This window comes from Falco biarmicus, chromosome Z (genome assembly GCF_023638135.1).
Source record: "Falco biarmicus isolate bFalBia1 chromosome Z, bFalBia1.pri, whole genome shotgun sequence".
Classification (NCBI taxonomy): Eukaryota; Metazoa; Chordata; class Aves; order Falconiformes; family Falconidae; genus Falco; species Falco biarmicus.
This window is the reverse complement of record NC_079311.1, coordinates 69,836,126-69,856,570: the sequence shown is the minus strand read 5'-3', so window position 1 is coordinate 69,856,570 and position 20,445 is coordinate 69,836,126. Positions and strand designations below refer to the sequence as shown.

General features: G+C 42.4%; 1 protein-coding gene across 11 annotated transcripts in view; it reads left to right on the top strand.

Annotated features, from left to right (window-relative positions):
- GHR (growth hormone receptor) overlaps positions 1 to 20,445 on the top strand; it is a 125,487-nt gene that overhangs the window by 81,678 nt on the left and 23,364 nt on the right. Inside the window, exon 1 of one of the 11 annotated variants that reach the window (XM_056324080.1) lies at positions 15,750 to 15,783. The exons of the other annotated variants lie outside the window; for them this stretch is intronic. Within the exon in view, the coding sequence (XP_056180055.1) occupies positions 15,765 to 15,783 (19 nt within the window). The 5' untranslated portion in view covers positions 15,750 to 15,764. Of the gene's footprint in view, positions 1 to 15,749; positions 15,784 to 20,445 lie in introns of those variants that run through there. 11 annotated transcript variants of the gene reach the window in all.

The following is a 20,445-nucleotide window of genomic DNA, read 5'->3' as shown; positions in this document are numbered from 1 at the left end:
ACTTAACATTTCTGGGGAAATGGTAGACATTTGTGGCTAGAGATGCTATAGGAGATAGATTGACCATAACACAAGAATAACAGGCATGCTTCAACTATGATTCATTTCATTTTCAAGTAGATGTCCATAAAATGTTATGTGGATTGTACCTATTTCTCTCCACTGATTGTAAAGGCTGCTGACTGCACTATGTGCATCACGGAGATCTAACATTGAATTAAATTACTCTCACCGTTGCAGACTGTTAGATAGATGACCACATCCTTCTGTTGTTTGTGGGTATGGAAATTTACTCTGCAAGTCAGGGTACAAACTTACTGAATATGATAGATGCTGTATTTTGAAGTACCTGTCCTTTAGGGAAATGTTGTGGCATTAACAGCACCATATTTACTGATTTAACATTCACAAGAATGTACTTCAATTTAGCACATTTTTATTGGCACTAAATGTTCTGTTCCTTTGATTCAAAATGTTTGTAAAGCCTTCTAAACTAATGTGGTTTATAAGGACTTTGTTGTCTGTTGTGTACATTTGCTGATGTGTTGATTACTTTGTCTACTGTTTCTGTTCTGCAGGGACATACTATAGTTTTTGACTGGATTAGGCAGTATGAATTTTTTGTTCAGTCTGTGCAAGCCTAGACAGAGTTTTAACAACTGTAGATAGAAAGGTCTGTCATGGACAGGTATGTGGAAAAATGCCAGTCTTACTGGTAGTTCAAAGGGAAGCAAAAGAAATCAATTTCTGGCATCTTGGGAAGAAACCTGAATCTGTTTGCACAGATATGCTGGCCTTCTGGAGAAGGTTCATAGGTTCTTTTATTTCAGTGTCTGTAAAAATTAATAGAAATGCAATGAAAAGGTTTCTAACTTTCAGGCTTGCTTTCCCTGTTGAAGAGCCTCATTCTCAAACCAGGCTAAATATCCCTCCCTAATTAGTAGCAGATGCAGCAGTACGTGCACAAGCATGTGTCAAGAGGACATTTGGAAATCGTAGCAGAAGGTACCGTGCCAGATAGGAAAGGCATATGTGAGGCTGAAGCGGGGAGTTGTTAGGAGAGTTCAGCAGTTGTTTTGTAAAGATAGGGAGGGAAAGGGGACAAGCTGTTACGGGTTTTTAGGTAATGCTGCAAGTCAAGCACATGACTTCCACTTGTCTTCAGCAGCAGGCTTCATCTGTTATTTAAGTATATCAGAAATGCATAAGAGTTAGAAGACACACCTCCATAACTGATCTTCAAAAATATGTTTACAACATTTACAGATTTTCCTCCTGTTCCCAAGTCCAGAAGCTTTTTAGCAGCATAATGTCCACATTTGCATTTTCATTTTTTTCCTCTTGCTATCACATTGTTGTGTAAAAGAGGCAGACCAACCACAAAGATATTAATGATGGTGCCAAGACAGACAGAAAAACTTCCTGCTACTAAGAACATAGAGACAGAATTAAAGAAAAAATATTTTTCTATCACCTTGTTTAACAATGCTGCTACTATACTGTTACTATTTTTATTACTTCAAATTATGATAAAAATATATTAATAGACAGTATATGTTTAATTGAAATTGTTATTTGGCCCTTAAATATACTTGCACCAATCTTATTTACATAGCCCTTCAATTTCAAATGCATCATACTGATGATTCCTAAAGGTGTTTTTTTGTTTGTTTTGGTGTTCTTTATTTTTATTTTAAAGTAGTGCCACCGATAAATATTTGGAGTTACATTGCAAGGTTTCTGTCATTCTTGCTCAACTCCATGACTGCAGTCCTTTACATACTGGATAGACTGTGATTTATAAACACTGATGTTTTCAGTGCATTTTTTTTACCTGCCTTTGCAGCCTAATCCAAAATGGTTCAATTTTATTATCTAAAAACTAGATTGAAAGTGTATTTTTAAATATACTTGAAGTAGGATCAATCTTTTGAGTCGTGAGTGAACATCAGAGTGCAGAGCCTTGTATGGGTACTTGACCCGTGACAGCGTGACCAAGGGGGTAGAGTGGCACCTCTGGTGTCATATGGATAAGTAGCATCAAGTGGTGTTGATGCAGGTTTTCTGCCTGCTTCCCCCTTCTGCAGTGCTCTGTGGAGGAAGGGTGCTTCCAGGAAACCTGGCCTTGCATTTCCCCAAAGCCACTAACAGTTTTTGGTGTTAGGAATATGTGAATGAGTTGGCAGCCCTCCTACTCACAATGGAAACCATTGTCAGAAATACATAGTTTTTATCCTCCTTTGGGAATATCATAACTGCTGCCACATGGTCGCCACTTTCCCCATTGTTTGTCTGGATAATGAAAAGAGAGGAGACAGTCTTCATGAGGGCAAGGAGAGCTCAACTGTGGCCTCACAAATCCACAAAATCCTGTGTGAGGGCTACGAAGTCATGCCGTAGGATAAGGTAACCACCTTTGCTATGTGGGTAAGTTCTTGTCCGTTGCTGCTTCCCAGGCAGGGGCTGGATGATTTGAAGAGCTTCTCTGTAGACACAAGTTCAGACAAACTGACTGGCGTTCATTCACAAGGAGCGCTTCCAGTTCCTAAGTGTAGAAGGTGATTAATGAGGTTTTCTTTTCTGAAATATTGTTCAGAAGCACACCAAAATAATCTCACGTCACAGAAATGTGTAGCCTTGCTAGAAGTGGAATATTCTAACAGAAAAAAGTTGCAGCTGAAAATTTGTAACCTCTACTTACACCAAGTATGGTTTCAGTTAGTTCTTTTTAGAGTTACCAAACTCCCCAGGACATTTTGTACCTAATATTTATATTCTTACACAAGCTTTAATTTTTAACCTTACTGTAGAATGTGCCTATGGAAATTGCCCTGTACTCTGCTGTAATTAGTGCCCAGATCTACTACACTAGCAATCATTTTCTTTAATGAATCGTGAAGGATCTGTAAAATGTGTTCCATAGTATTTATTTTGCTGTTGTTAAGTCAGTGTGTTCTTGGCAGGATTGTGCAATCTGTGGAGCTGTATAAATACTTACAAATATTGCTGACAAGCTGGAGGCAGTCCAGCAGGGAGTTACTAGGATGGTTAGAGGGCAGGAGGAGCACATGATATACAAGGGGAAGCTGAAGAAACTGGGTTTGTTTTCCATTACCTACACGAGCTTTTATGGACAAGCCAGTTTCTTCTGAGAGCTACGCACAAAAAATAGCAAGGGGTCACAAACTGCAACAGAAGGTGAACGGTTTGAGCATGAGGAAAAAATTCTTCCCCTGCGAGTGGAGCAAGTTTTTCTGGAGAGGCCACAGGATCTCTGTCATTCGTGATGCTCAGAGCAGGGCGGGGCAAGGCCCTTAGCAGCCTAATCTAAGTTTGAAGGTGGCCTTGCTTTGGCTATAAGGCTGGGCTAGATGACCCCAGAGGTCCATCCTAGCTTAAACTATTCCGTCTTTCTCGTAAATAAATGCAGCATAAAGAAGTGCAACTTCGTGTGCTCCTCTGCGCTTCCAAGCTTACTGATAGGATGACTGTAGGCAGCGTTGGTCGCACCTTCATGTGATTATGATTGCCAAAGTCTTCCTACTGAAGTGTTCCCAATTGCCTGTAGCTCGCTGGGGAATTGTCTTTTGCTGTGTTTGTGAAAATGTGCTCAGATTTTGGTACTCCCACAAGAATTCCCAGTGCTCTGTGTGCATGTGTGTGCTCAGTAGAAACTGGCTTGCACTTTTAGTAACTAAAATCTCCAAAGACCCTGACATCACAGTTTGCTTAGGCTCTCCTAGCAAATAGCACTGACAAGCCTGTGTGTGCTGCCGACAGAGGCTGTCTGAGCACGCTCTGTCCCAGGGCTGCAGAGATGAAGCAGTTTCTCTCAGCGGCCACAGCCAGCTGCTGTGGGCTGGGACATGGCCAAGTGCTGGAAATGAGAGCAGGAAGCCTGTCTCTTGTGTGCGTTCATTTAGCCCCTTGCTGGTGCCAAGGCAGTGTGGAGGAGGGAAGAGGTTCAAATTTAGTGGGGACAAGAACTAAACTGGGGTAAAGGGATATGGGCAAGGGTTTTATTTGTGCAGCTGTGTAGATGTGAGCTGAAGGAGTCTCAATGGCCCTGTAGATGCCTGTCTGCATTATTTATCTGCTTGCATGCCTTTGGGGCTCCTTCCTGATTGTGACCCTCTCCATGTTCCAGAAGCTTCCTGAAAGTATTGAAATTTTGTTTGGATAGTCCTTTAGAATAAGCTTACCTGCAGTGCAGTTGGATTCAGCTCTCTATACAGCCTCTACTTGTGTTGTCTGCCACTCGGTTGTTAACGTCAAGCTGATATTCCCTGAAGGTGATCTGGCATTGGCTAACTTCCAGGCAGATGAGCTAAGAAGCATCCAGGGTCCATGTTTGGCTGACAACAGAGACATCAGTCCTGCATCCAGGGGTGTTCTGCAGTGCAGGATAGCAGGAGTGATGGATATGCAGCCAAGGAGCTAGGCTGGGCCAGTTTAGATGGGGTGGAAGAGAAGGCACCTGGACAGCAGCTTTCTGTGCATTAGAGGACCACTATGGCAAGCGGAGATCAGGGTTTTCTGAACAGCAAAAGTGGGACTGAGCACAAGATCTTGAAGACTGGATCCTGTGATAAGGACAGGAGGTTGGAAGCAAATGACAGGTTTGTGATACTGAGACGCAAGGAATTAACCAGCAAAGAAATACACAGAAAAGCTCTACCTAAACCCTACAGCCTACTTTCTTCCAGAGTCTAAGTTAGAACTGGAGTTCTTCATCTCATCAGCCTGCTGCTTCATACCGAAGAGATGCAAATCTCATCGGCAAAGAGCATGTCTGAGCCAGCTATGGGGCGCCAGCAATTAGGCCTTTCCCATCCAGGCAGCGTTGTTGCAGCTGGCATTCAGGAAGGTTGGCTCATGTTCATTACATATTTTCTTCCTGTGTACATATGTCTTTTTTTCCACTGTGCGCTAGAGCTGCAAAAAGAAAACATAAATCTGCTGGTGACTGAGATTCATGTAGTCACTGTGTCAGAAGTGCACCAGTTTGTTCTCATTAGGAGCAATAGGTTAGTATTTCAAGGCGGTAAAAAGGGAATGTTTTATTACATTTCTTTTCTCAGTTTAATCTGAACAGGCCTGTACTGCATTTTGTAGAAGGGTCCCATGGGGGAATTGTTTAGGTACACCCAGTTCAGCATGAGTAAGCATGGTAGAGCCAGTCCCACCCTCTGTTCATTTCTTAATGAATTTGTGTCTTTTTTGTGCAAGTGATAGGATTTAAGTTGCTCAGGAGTCACTGTGATCCTGACATTTTTAATTTATAAGCCAGCTTTCTAAACAGCTGTTTAAATGTTAATGTATCATGTATGTAATTCAGTGTATCTTTGATATGAACTTAAAAGATGGTTTTCATACAAGAAATTGACATTGTGTGGACAAGCAGTTTCTCACCAGGATGCCTGTGACGAAAATTAAATTGATTTATATCAGGGGTCCTCAAACTACGGCCCGTGGGCTGGATATGTCCCCCCAGGGTCCTCAGTCTGCCCCCGATATTTACAGACCCCCCTGCCCACCCCACCCCCCGCCGGGGGTTGGGGGGGAACCAAGCAGCCGCAGATGGCTGCCTGCCACTGCATCCGCACGCCGGCCCCCTGGTTAAAATGTTTGAGGACCCCTGATTTATATATTCTGTAACAAATAGCTAAATGCTGCAACAGTTGCACATATACAGTTATACACAACTTTTAGAAGAGATGGCAAAGATTCTGTGGCAGCAGTTCAGAGACAGCTTTGCAGTATTTTAGGGAATTGATACCTTTTCATTTGTAATACTTGTGAAGTTCATTTGATGTGTTTATTGTTGCAATCTTTAAACATAACTCAGTAAGTCCTCACAGTCACATAGCAGAGCTGTAGTTCTCACGGGCCCTTCTGGACTTCAGATTGCAAAAATGTTAAATTGCAAAACTGAATTCACACAGATGTTCACCAAAATGTATTTTCTGTTTAGGTGTTGTCTTGATAGCAAAAGCTCGGTGTTCCCTGTGGAGGAGGCAGCACAGTTGTCAGATGCACCCTAGCTGTACTGCTTCCAAGATGCCAGGGTGGATCCCTTCATAATACCCCACACCACCACCACCCTGATTGAGCTGGATTAGCCAGTTTCCACCTTCCCACTTCAGAAGGTTTGCTGGGAACTTTTGGCCCTGAGGAGAAAACGGAGCTGTGCCCTGGGACTGCACCGCGGTCTGTCCCTTGGCAGCAGGCTGCTCTTCTGGGCACTCAGCAACAGTGCTTCACGGGCTTCCCACATTCACACATCAGGGCCAATGTTTCAAAAAGTAAAGGAAAGAAAATAAGGGTAGAAGGAAAGCACCTTGAGGAAAGGGGCACAGAGTTCATCAGGGGAAGCAAAGAGTTCAGGGAGGAAAAGGGGGGACAAGAAGACAAATGAGAAAATGGCAAATGCAAAAGGATTTCTGTCACTAGGTTAAGTGATAAAATCTGAGATCCCCGGTGCTCCAAAATACCATAAAAGGGAATTTGTTGTCTGATTTTCCCATCACGTGATTGTTAGTTATTCTCTTTTTGCAAACCCGACTTAAAAAAACGCTAATGTTGCCTTTCCTTTGAGTCGTGCCTTCCTAGGAGCCTAGCACCAGGTGTGTTCAGTTCCCACTGAAATGTGTGAAAGTTAATTGTGGACTTGGGTTAGATTATTCCACTAATCACATTTTCTTACTAGTGTGTCCTCGGACCTGCCACACTACCACACAGGGCTCACAAACAGTACCTCACATTTGGCTCTTCAGAGCTTTAAAATGAGAGGTATTTTTGGCTCTTCTCACAGTTTACATACCTAAAAAACATGATGGCCCGTTCAGTTTGTTGAGCCTTCCTATTAATCTATGAATTGGATTGTGGTACATCATCAGTGACTGAATCCCAAAAGCTGTGCATCTTCTGCCTTATCTTCATGTGTAGTGTAGAAGTCACAGAGAATTAATGCTGCATGAACTGCTCCACAAGATTTACAAGGGAGGTGGGAGCCAAAGGCCATAACCCGCAAAGATCTTTTTCTAACTGCCTCTGGTACAATCTCAATTTTTAAATCCAAAAAGTGATTTAAAGAATCAGTCACCAATATACGAGCAAGCAGAGGTGATCTTTATTTGGCAGCACTGGGCACATGGGGGATCGCTCCACGAAAGCCATGCACACCGAGGGAACCTTTCAGCCCCCTCTTTATACAAAGTCGCTCATGTCTATTCATTAACTTTCTGGGAACTCATTAACATATCTCACATCTGGACAACTAGCACACTCCCATTCAAGGACCTAGAATATCTTCGAGTTAACATTAACATGTCTTGTGCCTGGACAATTAGCACACTCCCTATGTCACCCATTCAAGGATTTAGTGCATCCTCAAGCCAGCAATAAGGGTCTCCTCAGATAAACATGAGCACACCGTTCTTTAAATAAATCATATATGGCCCATTATTCAGCAGCAGCAGAATAAGCACATGGCAGAAGGTCAGGAAATACTCTGTTCTTTCAGTTCTTCAAGTCACTGTTGCTTTTCACAGCTCTGCCTGGGGAGCAAGCTAAAAACCACCATGAATGCTGTATGCATTCTGGTAACCGAGAAATTAATAGGAGTTTTTTTCACAGTGTCAGGAGTATCCGTCTATGGGTGCTAAATGACTACGTGTTGAAGGGCTTTATTCAGCTGCCTTTCCTTACAGTTTGGTATGTCCTCCCTTACGGCATTCTGCCTTGTTTCATAAAAAGACTGAAGAAATCACCTTTGCCCATGGACTAAACAGGGGATGTAGCACAGACCTCCCCATGCTTGGCTACACTCCCAGACTGGTGGTTATATAGTAACTTGTAAGGGAGCCTGAGAGTGTTGTTTATAGACAGGAGACAGGACAGAGTTCAAGAGAAGAGGACAGGACTTCACACCTTTTGAAACAGTCAGTTTCATGCTACCGCCCTTGCCATACTCCTCTTTCTGAGCTCTCCGTATATACATTATACAGAGCTCAGATTTCCTTGGGGCAGTAAAATGGAATAGCAGTTTTATCACAGAGCTATGAACTGACATGAGCTTGCCCAGGATTTCTTGACTAGAAGTAGAAGAGAAAGTTTGTATCATGGATGACAAGCCTAGGCTGACAGGTGAAATAAAGTTTAATCAGTTTCTGTAGTAGAAAAAATATTTTAAATATTTAAATATCCACCACTGATGGATACTGATGTCTGTCTTCCTTGCAGGCTTCACTTTTCAAAAGGATTTTAAAACAGTAAGCCAAGGAAGACTTAAAATCCCTTTACCCTTGTATCTTATCTCCTGTATCTTCAGTGGTTGCTTACCAAACGCACACTGAAGAGCAGAAGGATGGAGCAAGCCCTGGAGATTCAGCATTCCTCCAGTGATGTGTCTCTGGCGGTGGGGGATGGGGGGGTGGGGGAGGGAATGGAGCCAGAGGTGATGCCTTGATATTTAAAACCTTTGAATATTTTTTCCTGTAAAGTTGACAAATCTCCTCTTGAGCATACAGATGTAAAAAATGTTAGGATCCTAAATGCCATGTAATAGGGACTTTCTGAACTCGAGTGGGGAAGCTTGTCCTTTATTTCCTTTGAACCTGCTACTCACTAGTTGCTTTAGCTCTCCCATTTATTTACTTATTTATTTATTCATTTATTGACACAGTGAATAATCAATCCCAGGTCATCTGTTCTACTTTTGTGGATCTCCCTACTAAACTGCCTTTTCCAGGATGGGAAGTCCTAGGTAGCTGAAAACCATTTAGGATAGGAAATTGCTTTTCTTTCCACCTCTGCTGAAGCGGGTGGAAGAGAGACGTGTATGTGTGTCCATGTATGCATATGTACTCTCCTGGCCTCTGTACCATTGTGGTTTTATCCTCAGAAGTTAACTCTGTTGTTGAAGTCACACAGTGCAGCTGGGTGAGGCAGACCTGAGCAGAGAGCCACATCATGCAAATCCACCTCTTCCAAATGTGACAGCAGCTATATGGAAGAAGTTTACAGGCTTTCTGCAGTGGTAATGGATAATGGCTCTTTGACTTACCTTCTGCTAGGCAGCATTAGAGAGAAAAGACTTCTTTTTTGTAGTGCTGCTTTTCTAGATGCTTAAGCAATTGATACTTTAATATGCTCCTCAGTTCACATGGTTTCGAAAGGGCTTGGCACTTTTATGAGAAAAAGGATCCTGATTTGAGCTCAAAATATTTGCTGAGTGATTTCTAAAAGAAGAAGACTTGTAAGAACATTTGATTTATAGATTGGTGAGACATACTAAGGATGTTCAGGGGCCAAGTGTAGATTAATCTGTCAGCATTTTGACACTGTCATAGGAATTTCCAACATGTGTCACCATGTTCTGTGCCCTCAGGACTCAAAAGGGATCACTCCTGGGTTTGGTTTCCCAGCTCAGGTAACAGCACATTTAGCCAACAGACTGAGACCTATGCTGACCTACAATAGCATTATATAAGCAGTCACTTTAATAAAAGTACTAGGTATATCTGCACCTCATGTTGTTCAGTTATACCCCATGCAGGGGGCCAGTGCAAATTTAGGCACGATGTGAAGCCTTTCATTATGTTCGTTGCAGATGGAGTCATGCACTTCATTTATAAGAGAGGAGCAATCATGTACTTTATTGATATAAAACAGTGAGTTCACAAAGTTCAATGGTAGATGCAGCAGTGGTTTGAGAAGATTCGATGGCAAGGTACATGTTTACTGCACAGAGGACAGGGTCAGACAAAACTGTCAGGGAGACCCTCCTGTTGAGTCATGACGTTCAGAAAGGACCCCTTTGCATCCTGAACTCCTCCTCAGAGGGGAGTCTAGGTGGGGCTGGATCTGATCCTGGTCCCAGACTCAGGTAACAGTTTATGTCTAAAGGGTTGTATGTGCACAGTCAATCCTTTTGTCACTTAGCTTTCAGTTTAGCATGCTATTAATCACCGACTGGGAATCTGTTGTGATAAGGAATCTCTCAACCTTGAGAAGTACCTTGAGAGGTGTCCCTGCTCGAGGGGAGATCCCAGCCTGCAGCCTGGTGCCATGCAGGAGAGCTCAACAGGCCCTGGGCTGTCCACTATTTATGGAGTAAGATAATCAACTTATAGTCATGTTTGCATACCAGCAAGATGTCTTGAGTCACCGTTCCATCCACAGATGGTTGTGGCTTAGGCTTGGAGTGGGGCGTGGGGGAAGGTAAGGTGGGCAGCACACTGCCACAATGATGCATGGTGGCGTTGGGACAGATTTCCACAAGGTGATGTTGTGTTCCTATTTGAAAAGCTTTTTACAAAATTAAAAACACCACAATACTCAGCATGAGGAAACCACTTTCTCTAACCTGAGTTTCTACACAGCTGAACTGTTCAGATGGAGATTTCCATAAAAGACAGGTGCCCGATACCAAGATTGTCACCTCAAATGAATAAATTATAACAAAGCATCAAGTGATTGAATACCAGATTTTGTAGGGTATGTAAGGGAAGACTTAGCAGATGGCATTCTTAGCTAAACATTTTAACATGTTTCTGGCATATATCTCTGTTCTGTCATGTGGACACTGTCTACCCACTCTACTCTCACCACTCTTCCCATCTTCTGATAAATCTTCTCTCTCATGCTAAGGTAAGGTTCCAAAAACTACTAAAGTTTTTCAGTTTTCCTTTATAGTTATAACTGCAGTCTCTTGACTACCATATTTTCCCCTTTTTTCTTCTTTGATATGTTGTGATTTGATTTGGATGCTTACTTCAAGCTTAATCATCTAGAAATGAGCCTGGACATTTTATAAGGTGTACATCAATATTTCCCATGTTCTTGGTTCCTGGTTCTGTTGGAACAACTTATACTTCGAAATTAATCTTTCTAATGATAATTTGACATTTGCATTTATTCTTTCTGGTAGAACTAAAAAGCATAGTTAAAGAACAAGAAAAACTGAAAAAGTAAAAAAAAATACATTCTGGTTTTCAAATTTCAAGCAAAGCAAAGCTGGGTAGTAAGTTGGTATAAAACTTCCAGCTATTAGTATTCCCTGAACTGGCTTGCTTATTCTTCTTTAATATGCACCTGTCTCAGATTTGTCAGAGCCAGAATTGCTGGACCTGTTTATATTATCAATACAGAGGTGTTATCCAGAATTTCACGTTAATTTAACCAATATAAATTACTCTCCATAAGTCCATGTGTGGCAAGTACAGACCATGCAAGCTGACTTCTCCCGTCTTGTGCTCATTCATGGTGCTGGAGTCACACCACAAGTCAAGACAAGGGACCAAATGGATTTCTGCTTCAGCTTTTTAGTCCACGCCATGTGCCCTCACATCATTTTTCTCATGTGCAGAATCACTGACACTCAGGTTTAGGCACCTCATAAGGAGCAAAGGTGATGTTTTGGTTTGGTTTTCCCACCAATAAGAGCTTCATTGCCGGTGCAAGAATTGGGCTTGTCTGTGCCTGGCTGCTTGTTCCTAAACCTTCACTGCTGCCTCACACGTGCTGGCACAAGCTTTTTTGCAGTGACATGGGAAGCTGGTTTGAGGAACCAATTTGGCTGGAAAATACTCCTTTTCTTCCCCAAAGTGTTAACTGTTGCCTGTCTCCCTTCCCTGGTCCAGCATACCACCTGGTCACACAGGCTCTTGGAGGAGGAGAGAGAAAGTCTTGGAAAAAGAGGGAGCCACCTCCTTCCTGTGGCAGGGCCAGCTGTTTTTTGCTGCAGGATCTGACCGAACTGCAGTCAAGGAGGAGAGATCGGTATCTCCAGATGGCAGATCAGAGCACCTGCCCTCATTACCTCATTCCTTAGGGGCATCAGTTAAGCCCTTTGAAGTTAGAAGGCAAGAATCCATGTCTTTGCAACCAGAAAGCATCCCAACGAGCCCAGGGAGAAAAGAAGTGCTAAAGCCCACCCAGAACAAGGAAGGCTTTCAGGCAACACCAGTGACACGTGTCTATAACACCCTGGGGAGCATAGGGGGGCAGGGGGCGGGGGAGAGTTTTGACAGCACTGTGCTGGGATTGTTAAAGAAGAGATGCCAGGCTTGTTTGTAGAGATCAGACAGAACAGATTGCAGCCCGGAAAGACTCCTGTGCTCCCTTGCTTTGATACTAGCAGAAAACCCACAAAGAGATTATCCAGCCTGTAGCTATTGTATATACTATTCCTCCTGTTTAATGCAAATACATTATTTTAGGATGTGATTTTATTTACTGCTTAGGTTTCTTAGCTGTATCTTGATATATTTAAGGAAATCCCCTTGGATCCGTCATGGGCAACCAAGGGACCAAACTGAGCATGGTCAGTGTAAATGAGGTTCTTGGGAGCCTGACATAATGATAGAACAGCATAAGACAGTTATATCAAAACTCTTTGCTGGTCCTGTAGGTGTGAAGAAGGGCTCCTGATTTGTGGATTGTAATTGCACTGTTAATTTTATGTTTGCATTGCCCAAAAGCAGCAGTGTGTACTCAGAAATCCATTGCAGAGCTGATCCTGGCCACATGCTGCTGCGTGGGGAATGTGGCTCCTGAGCACTGTCAGGATCGCAACCCTTCACAGCTCAGCTGTCCACTCTTCTCACAGCTGTTGCCGTTTCTCTTCTGCTGTAACATCGGAAGGCTTTCACCAGGACAAAGCATATGAAGAGCATGTCTGTACATATCTTTTCTCCAAGTCCTGAAGCCATAGCATCTGTTGGCTGGCTGCTGAGAAGGGGAGGGAAGAGAGAAGTAAAATAACCGGGGAATTTTCTGTGTTACGGCTGGGGCCTCTCTCCCTGTGTCAGTCCCTCTTGCTTGTTATATTACTCTTCTGCCTCAGGGGAGAAGGGTGAGCTTAAATATTACAAGTTAAAGGACCATTACTGGAGATGTCTGCTTGGAGGTTGGGGGGTGGGGGTGGGCGGGGGTGGGAAGAGTAAACTAAGCAGATAGGTATTTCAACTCTCTGTCGTTTCAGTAAGGATTAATTTGTTAGTCAGATGTGATCCATATTTTTGCTTACCTTTTCAAAAGAAACAGCTCTAAGAGCAGCTGGAGAGAGAGAGCTTTTCATGTTTCTTAAGTTACCAACAGTTTCTTCCTATTTTTAAAGTAAAATAGCTAGTATTGTTTGTATTTTTATTATCTTGGACCTGACTGTGATGTGCTAGGTCCACATGCAGTAGCTACTCATACATCCTAATACCATATCCTGTCCAGACATAGCAGAAGATGTTTGCATTTTATTTCTGGAGTAACTGTCAGAGTACAGTGGCTCACGTCGTTCAGTATAGTGTTGTCTTGGTCACTGACATAAACAAGGTGACAGAAACACTGAAGTTCACCATATATTCAAAACTTTGCAGGTTTTGATGCTGACTTGAGCTTTAAACACCCCCTGAGTAGTTTGCATATTCCTTCTGGATGCATATTCCTTCTGGAGACTGATCTTTATATGCAGCAGAGTGCTGAGTGTTTCAGAGTAGGCAGAAGCAATCAAGATAACCTCTCTAGGTATATTTTCCAAAGCATAACTGCATTCCCTGATCTAGTGTTACTTTTAGCCCAGCTATAAAAGGAGGCTGCTGGAAATCACAAACGGGGCCTTGCTCAGAGACTTCCAATTCTGCTGTGCAGGCCGTGGGACAACCCCTATAACACTTGCCTCACTAAAACCAGCAGGATTGCAAGCTGAAGAATTTGTCTCTAGAGATGCAAATAAGCATCCAAGCAAGGTTGAAGTGCTAAGCTCAGCCTTCCTGAGGTTAGTCCAGCATTGTGGCCAGCATTCAGTGCTAGTGAACATCTGCTGAGGAAGAGCTTTTCAGTGGAAATAGTGTTGTTCTTTTGGTAGAGTCTGTACTTCGGTGTTTTAGGAGACAAAGCTGTGTTTTTCACAGTCTGCAGGGTTGAACATTAACTGTTGATGTAAACCTGTCTGACTATTCAGGGTCATTCTGGCCTCAAAATCAATGATGAAGAGCAAACATTATGGGCTTTTATTGATGAGTTCACTTCTTGGGCATGCCAGCTAGTGCAAGTAGGTCTGAAATGTTGCAATACATTCTAGACTGCTTTTACCTTGTCTTTTTTCATCTGTTGAGAGCTTTTTGAGATCAAATATTTTGCTGTAGCTTCTGCCTTTCTGATGTGCTTCTTGAATGTCAACCTTCCACGGAAAGATTTTACTCTTTCTTTTTGTCTGTTTTCATTAAAAAACAATTTGTAGTTATGTGGAATAACATAGATTGAATCTTCTGAAAGAATCAGCATTTGATTCAGATGGGGGTCTTTTGATGGTTGCTGACAGCTTGTGAGTGAGCCTGGGCTGATTCTTAAGGCAAACACCAGTTTGTTCAGGATTTATTTTCTGACTGGAAAACCACAATAAGTATTACCTGTGCTGTAATACAGAAGAGCTGGTGTCACTTACTTCACCACACATGTATATTTGCAGATGTGCTTTCTGTTCATGGGTAGATAGATGTCACTGAAATCTTAAGTTCTTATCTTCTTATGTAGAATTATCCAGCCAGTCTCCTGCTATGGCTTCTGACCTCTCTGACAATCACTAAGCGCTCAGCCAAGTGTTTGTTTCACCAAGTAAGGCTGCAGGGAGCACTGGCCTTCCTTGTGCCACAAGTTTGTGTGAGGCTGTCTCTCACTCTCCAGACTTGTAGGTGGCTTCAAATCTCTTACCTTTGACATCAGCTTGGCACTGAGCAACCGTTCCTTACTGGCTTGGAAGTGTTCCCTCACCCCAGTCCGCCACTCTGTGTGGTGTGAGGCAGTAGCTGCAGTGCAGAGCTGTGGCGGGGTGTCCAGGGACAGGTGGCGGCTGTCCAAAGTGGGGGGCCAGGGCAACTACTTGCCTGCATGGGGTATCCAACACCCTTCCTACATGGGGATGGGCAACTCTGACACACAGTCAGGCAAAAGCAAACCTCTTGTTGCAAATACAGCTTTCCAGGATACAAAGAGTCACAAAATTCAGGTTCATTTTTAGAATCAGTTTAGCAGTTGCTTTCTATAACATGCATTTAAAATGAAGCAGCTTCCAAGTATAGGTGTCGTTCAGATTTAAAGTTCACAGATTTGGGGTTTTGTCTTCTTTCTGTGTGCTTTTTTTTTTCCTCTGCCTTTTTCTGCCTGCTTATTCTGGGCTGCTTGTAGCTCAACCTAGCATCTAAAGTGACTGAAAATACAGGAATATTTAAAGGTTAGATGTGGAGTTCAGCACTATAAATCTCAAGGTAAAGAATCTGCAGCCATCTCTGGCAAATTCTGTTGAAACACAGATCATAATGTAAAATTCAGCTCACCTTTCCAAACTTGCACAGGCCCTGCAGGGTCATCAAGATTCAGTGTTAGCCTAAATAAACTGAGACAATACGATTTAGTGTATAATCAAGAATCAGATCGAAGTAAAAGAGTGCCAAAAATGTAGTTCTGGTCATTTGTATAATTACAGCGTGCAGTTATTGCTGAGGAAATAGTGTGATTATAACTTTATTCTTGAACGCTGAGTAGCAAACTCTTTCACTTACTGTGCAGGGGTGTAGGTGGAATAACAGTTGCCAAGACTGTAGTCAAGATACAAAAATCTGGCTAAATGCACACAAGTGATCTGTGGGTTGTTGTAAGCTCAATTTTCTCTTACTAAAGGCATTGGAGGAAAATCAACAGAATGACTGCCAGCTTAAATGGTGCATTTGTTGACACTTACAGAGTAGCAGAAGGATACTGAGAGAAAAATGAAGAGAACAAGGAAAGGTAAGCCAGAAGTGAGGTGATGCACGATCAGTGCGGGAGTTGAATTCAGCAGTACCTGCCTTCAGGCTTTCCAGACCTACAGGGTCTCCAGAGCAGGAAAGGTGTATCTTGTAGTAATACCTAGTGTCAATCTGTAACACATATATCCGTGATTAATATCTGATAGATAGATAGATAGCAACCTGAATGTAAATGGAGTTTCCTAACTGCCTGGCAATGCAGTGTCTGACACAGTAAAGCAAGCTGTGGGTGCCAGGATTTTCTGAGTAATCGTTTTGGCTTTGGCAACTGTTCTTCCTTTCCACTTTCTAAGCTCAGTTGGGGTCCGCATAACAAACCTCTACTCTTCCCCAGTTTTCCCATTGCAAAAAGCAGAGAAATGCATATGTCACAGTAGTTTTAGGGAGATTTTTTGTATTATTTAGGGAGATATTTTGACTATTTGAACGATAGTTTGAATGAGGGCATGTGCAAAGCTCTTAATGTATTGTGAGCTGGATGTCCAGAACCTGCTGACTTTAAATGCATATTGGAAAACTTCTACAGGAGAAGGAAATACTAGTACAGATGCTATGTAAGAGCATTTTTTGACTGACCTATGTTTCCTTGATTGTTTTAAAGAATCATTAGATGTACCCTTATTGACAGTGCCTATTAATCTTTTGTTAATCTCAATAAACCGTGAAAACTGTATTGTTTCTGCATGAATGTAGCTCAGGGGAATGAGCCCCTCCATGTCATAGCATCCTTAAAGTCCATGCTTTTGTCAGAAGCAGAGTCTTCTTAGGCTTGCTAAAGACTAATGTAACACTAATTCTGGAGACCTAAGTTAGTCTTTAGTTGAATATTTATTTATCTTGAATATTTGCTCTTTGTTTTGTCCAGTCAGGAAATGGCTGTGTTTTCAAGTGAAAAAATTCGTGGCTTTGCTCTAAACACCTCTTGTAGCTACTTGAAAAACCTAGTTTATGAAAAGACATTGCAGGAAGATGGGAAACAAGTCAAGTGAGAAAGGCCCATTTTTCAATAGTGATCAAACTTCAAATGCATCTCTGGAGCCTGTATCTTAAGTACTGAGAAGAAAAGCACCACCACCACCTCTGCCTGTGACTCTTCCCTGACTAAGAAGCCCAGGACTGACAGCACTCGGTTCTCACAAAGAGGGAAGGGGTGTTGGAGAAAGTCAAGTCCAGCAGAGGATACATAAAACTTAAATCACTTTTGGCAGTCTGTCAGAAAAAAAAAAAAAAAGAAAAAAAAAAAAGAAAGAAAAAAAGAGATATTTCCTTTATAAATCTATCCACTGTGCTTTTGAATATGGTTGTTTTGTCCAAATCTCCTCTGCAGTAGTAAAATGAGGATGAGTCTAGAGGCTTACTTTCAGGCCCGTCAGTGCCATACAGATGATCAGAAGATTCTTTTAGGCTCATAGCCAGATCACAGAAATAAAAGCTGAAGGAAAATATGTATTATTCTGTTAGGCTCAACTCCCTTCTGAGTCACGAGTGCTCCCCATTTGCCTGTTTTCTAGTGCTTTGTTCATGCTAGTGCTGAATCGCCAGTACTTCTGGGGGGACTTTTTCCACTGTTTTCCACTGCTAACTTAATTCCATCAGTCTAATATTGGCATGATTTCTCTCTCATTTGGTATTTACATCATCCTAAATTTCAGAGTGAGTTAAAATATATCCAGCTCAGCAACCTTCCCATTTTGGGAAGAACAATCAGATACTCCCTGTTTGTAACTTGAAATGTGTCACATACGTTCCCTTCCATGTACAAGAGTCCAGCTGGGATCCAAAGCATGTATGTCTAGTCATGTCCTTGAGAACAGCTTGGTACTGTGGATGGGTCGTTGTTTTTTTCAAAGAAAACTGGTTTGTAAATTAACAGGATTTTTACATGATGTATCACAATATTGGCTTCATTTCTGACAATGAAGAGTGGAGATTGTTGCTTTATAAATACTATAAAAAGGACAATCTTGGTAGGTCTACAAGAGCTCTACTTAAGCAGGGGACAGAACTGTTGTCACAGCAGTTTTCCTTTTGAAATCCGCCAGAAAGGATGCTCTTAACACAAACACTGCAAAACTGCAAAGACTCAGGTTCTTGGTAAGTTTGAGGACTAACAGAGCAGAAGACAGTAATTTTATTCTTCTCTGGCTTGTTTTTAAAATTTCACTGCATCTTCTTTGAAACCAGTAACTTATAGTTCATGATTCATTGCAATAATAAAGCTCTGAGTTACTGAACAAGTAAACATCCTGGCTACAGTAATAAAACAGACGTTCTGAAAAGCACAGGAGAAATACTACATGCCAGAATGTTCTAAAATACTGAAATCAATTCAATTCTCTTTGGCATCCAAGAAGAGATATGGTCCAGATGTGCAAAAAGAGTGAAAATACAGTATAAGCCCCTGTATACTTCACAGTCTCTGTAAAGACATAATTGGGTGGTTCTCATCGTGAAGAATTGTGAAGAATCAGCATGACTTACAGTCTTGAGGTACTCAAAGCTACACAGAATTTTCAGTCATCACTGTCACCGAGTATGGAAAGTAACTCCCCAAACTACTTTGAGGGCTCAACTTTTGTTCAGTGCCTGTACTCTTATTCTGTCTCTAAATCACAGGTCAGTAATGTCCCTTGGGATTTCACTCCAGGTGTGGAAGGTAACAAATGATCCTGCTAGTAACAGCCTCTGGATGGTTTTTTTGTCTCCTTAGTCATTATATTGGTATATGGTGACTGTAACTGGGAACTTCCCCCTGGACTGAAGAACAAGATCGGTGCTGACTTTTGGGAGTTTCCTTCAAAGACAATCAGTTCTGTGGATAGAACTGGCATTTTTCCTTTACTCATTTCACTTGACTAAAAAACACACCAAATTCTACTTCAAATTTCAAATGGAGACTGATGACTTGTACTCCATTAAAATCTCTGTAGAGTACAAAGTAGGATTTTTCTGTTACGTGTGCAAGTGTTATTGCACATAAATCAGGCCGTCCTTATTTTGAGGAATAGTTAAAGTCTGCAGAAGCCAGAAGTAGATTTAAAGTTCAACAATGGGAAGTGCAAGAAATTACAACTTGACTCTGGTCTCCCAAAAGCAGCGTGAATTAAAAGGACCAAATGTTAAGAACAAGGCCAGATTGAGGTCCTCAGGAGTTACTTCATTCAAATGTAATGAGGGTGTGGAGGGGGATTAAGTAAGAAACATCAGGATGCATCTGTACATAACCAGCACTGTTTCAGTGATGACATACTGTTTGGGACATGGTGTCATTGGTAATTGACAATACACAGCTGTGGCTGTCTAACAAAACCTGGCAAATTCACGGCTCTGCTTTTATGGAGCACGGATTATAGTGGACCTCATGACTGAAACCTTAGATTTGTGAGGAAGATCTCAGTCTTTCTGTTGCACTGTCATTATTCTGCAGGTGTCCTTAAACATGGGTGCACTGTGTCATTGCTTGCTTGTTTCTTTTCAGACTGTCGTTACAGCTACCTGCTTTCCCCTCCAGCCTCTTACCTCAGTATCTCTTTTGGGTGATAGCAGACATGCAATTTTTTCTCTACACTATCATGATATGTATGTGCCTGGCCAAGAAATTGTCATCCTCACTATTTAAACTGAGTGACGGAGCAATTGCAGGTTTGCATCAGCTCCCACATTTCATTTACAGTTCGTCAGTATGTTTCTTCTGCCTTTACCTCATCTTTTGCTACCCTTTTCTGTCTTCCTGTCGTACATGTCCTCTCGTGCTTTTCTTTCAAACATGTTGTCTTCTTGTCTCATCCTTTTTTCCTCCTGTGTCTTTCTCCTTCTTTACCTTTTGCTCCCTGCTTTTGCTCCCTTTGTCCACTGTCACTGCCGATGCTAACTGTGCTGATAACTTTTCCTTTGTAAAAACACTCACGTTGTTCTGGCGTGGCCACGTCTGTTCGCCTTCCTGGCGCCGCTGCGCAGCCGTTTGCTGCCGCCTGACGCACGATGCGCTCGCTGCAGCACCTGGCCCAGCAGGGCTCTGCTCGCCCCGGCCACCGCAGGGCTTGGGCCCCCTCTGTCCCCTGGTCAGATCAAAACATGGTTATCCTGCGTGAGTGCTCCCTCCTGTGCTGTCGAAGTGCCCCCTCTGCACAGCTCCTTGTTTATAGGAAATGAGCTGATGTTGAAATGAGGGAGGTGAGTTGTCAGGTTTAGTCAGGAGCATCAAGATGTGCCCTAGCGTGACTTTTCTATGAAGGCAATTATAAATTTTCAGTTCTTGACCTGGGTTCACACTGAACAGTCTTACTCCCCAGATCCTCTGAGTATTTTCCTCTTGGAATCTGGGGAGGTGTCAGCTTGGAGCTGTTTAGGTGATGCTGGATTATACTTCAGCTTGTCTTTCTGGAAAATGTTGGTCCTGGTTCTGAGTACCCATGTCAGGTGGCTTCAGAGCAGCTGTGTCTCAGCTAGGACATCCTCTCACCTCTGTGTGATGACTTTATTATGTCACGTGATGGTGAGCAATGGGTTTGCTTTTAGACAGCTGTTAACTTTGAACTGGGCTTCAGACTGGAAATTGCTAGTACGTGTGGAGGAGAAAGAAGGGTGTTGGAGATTTTTGTCGGTGCTGTAGAATTTGTTTGCTCTGAGAAGGGCATGGAAG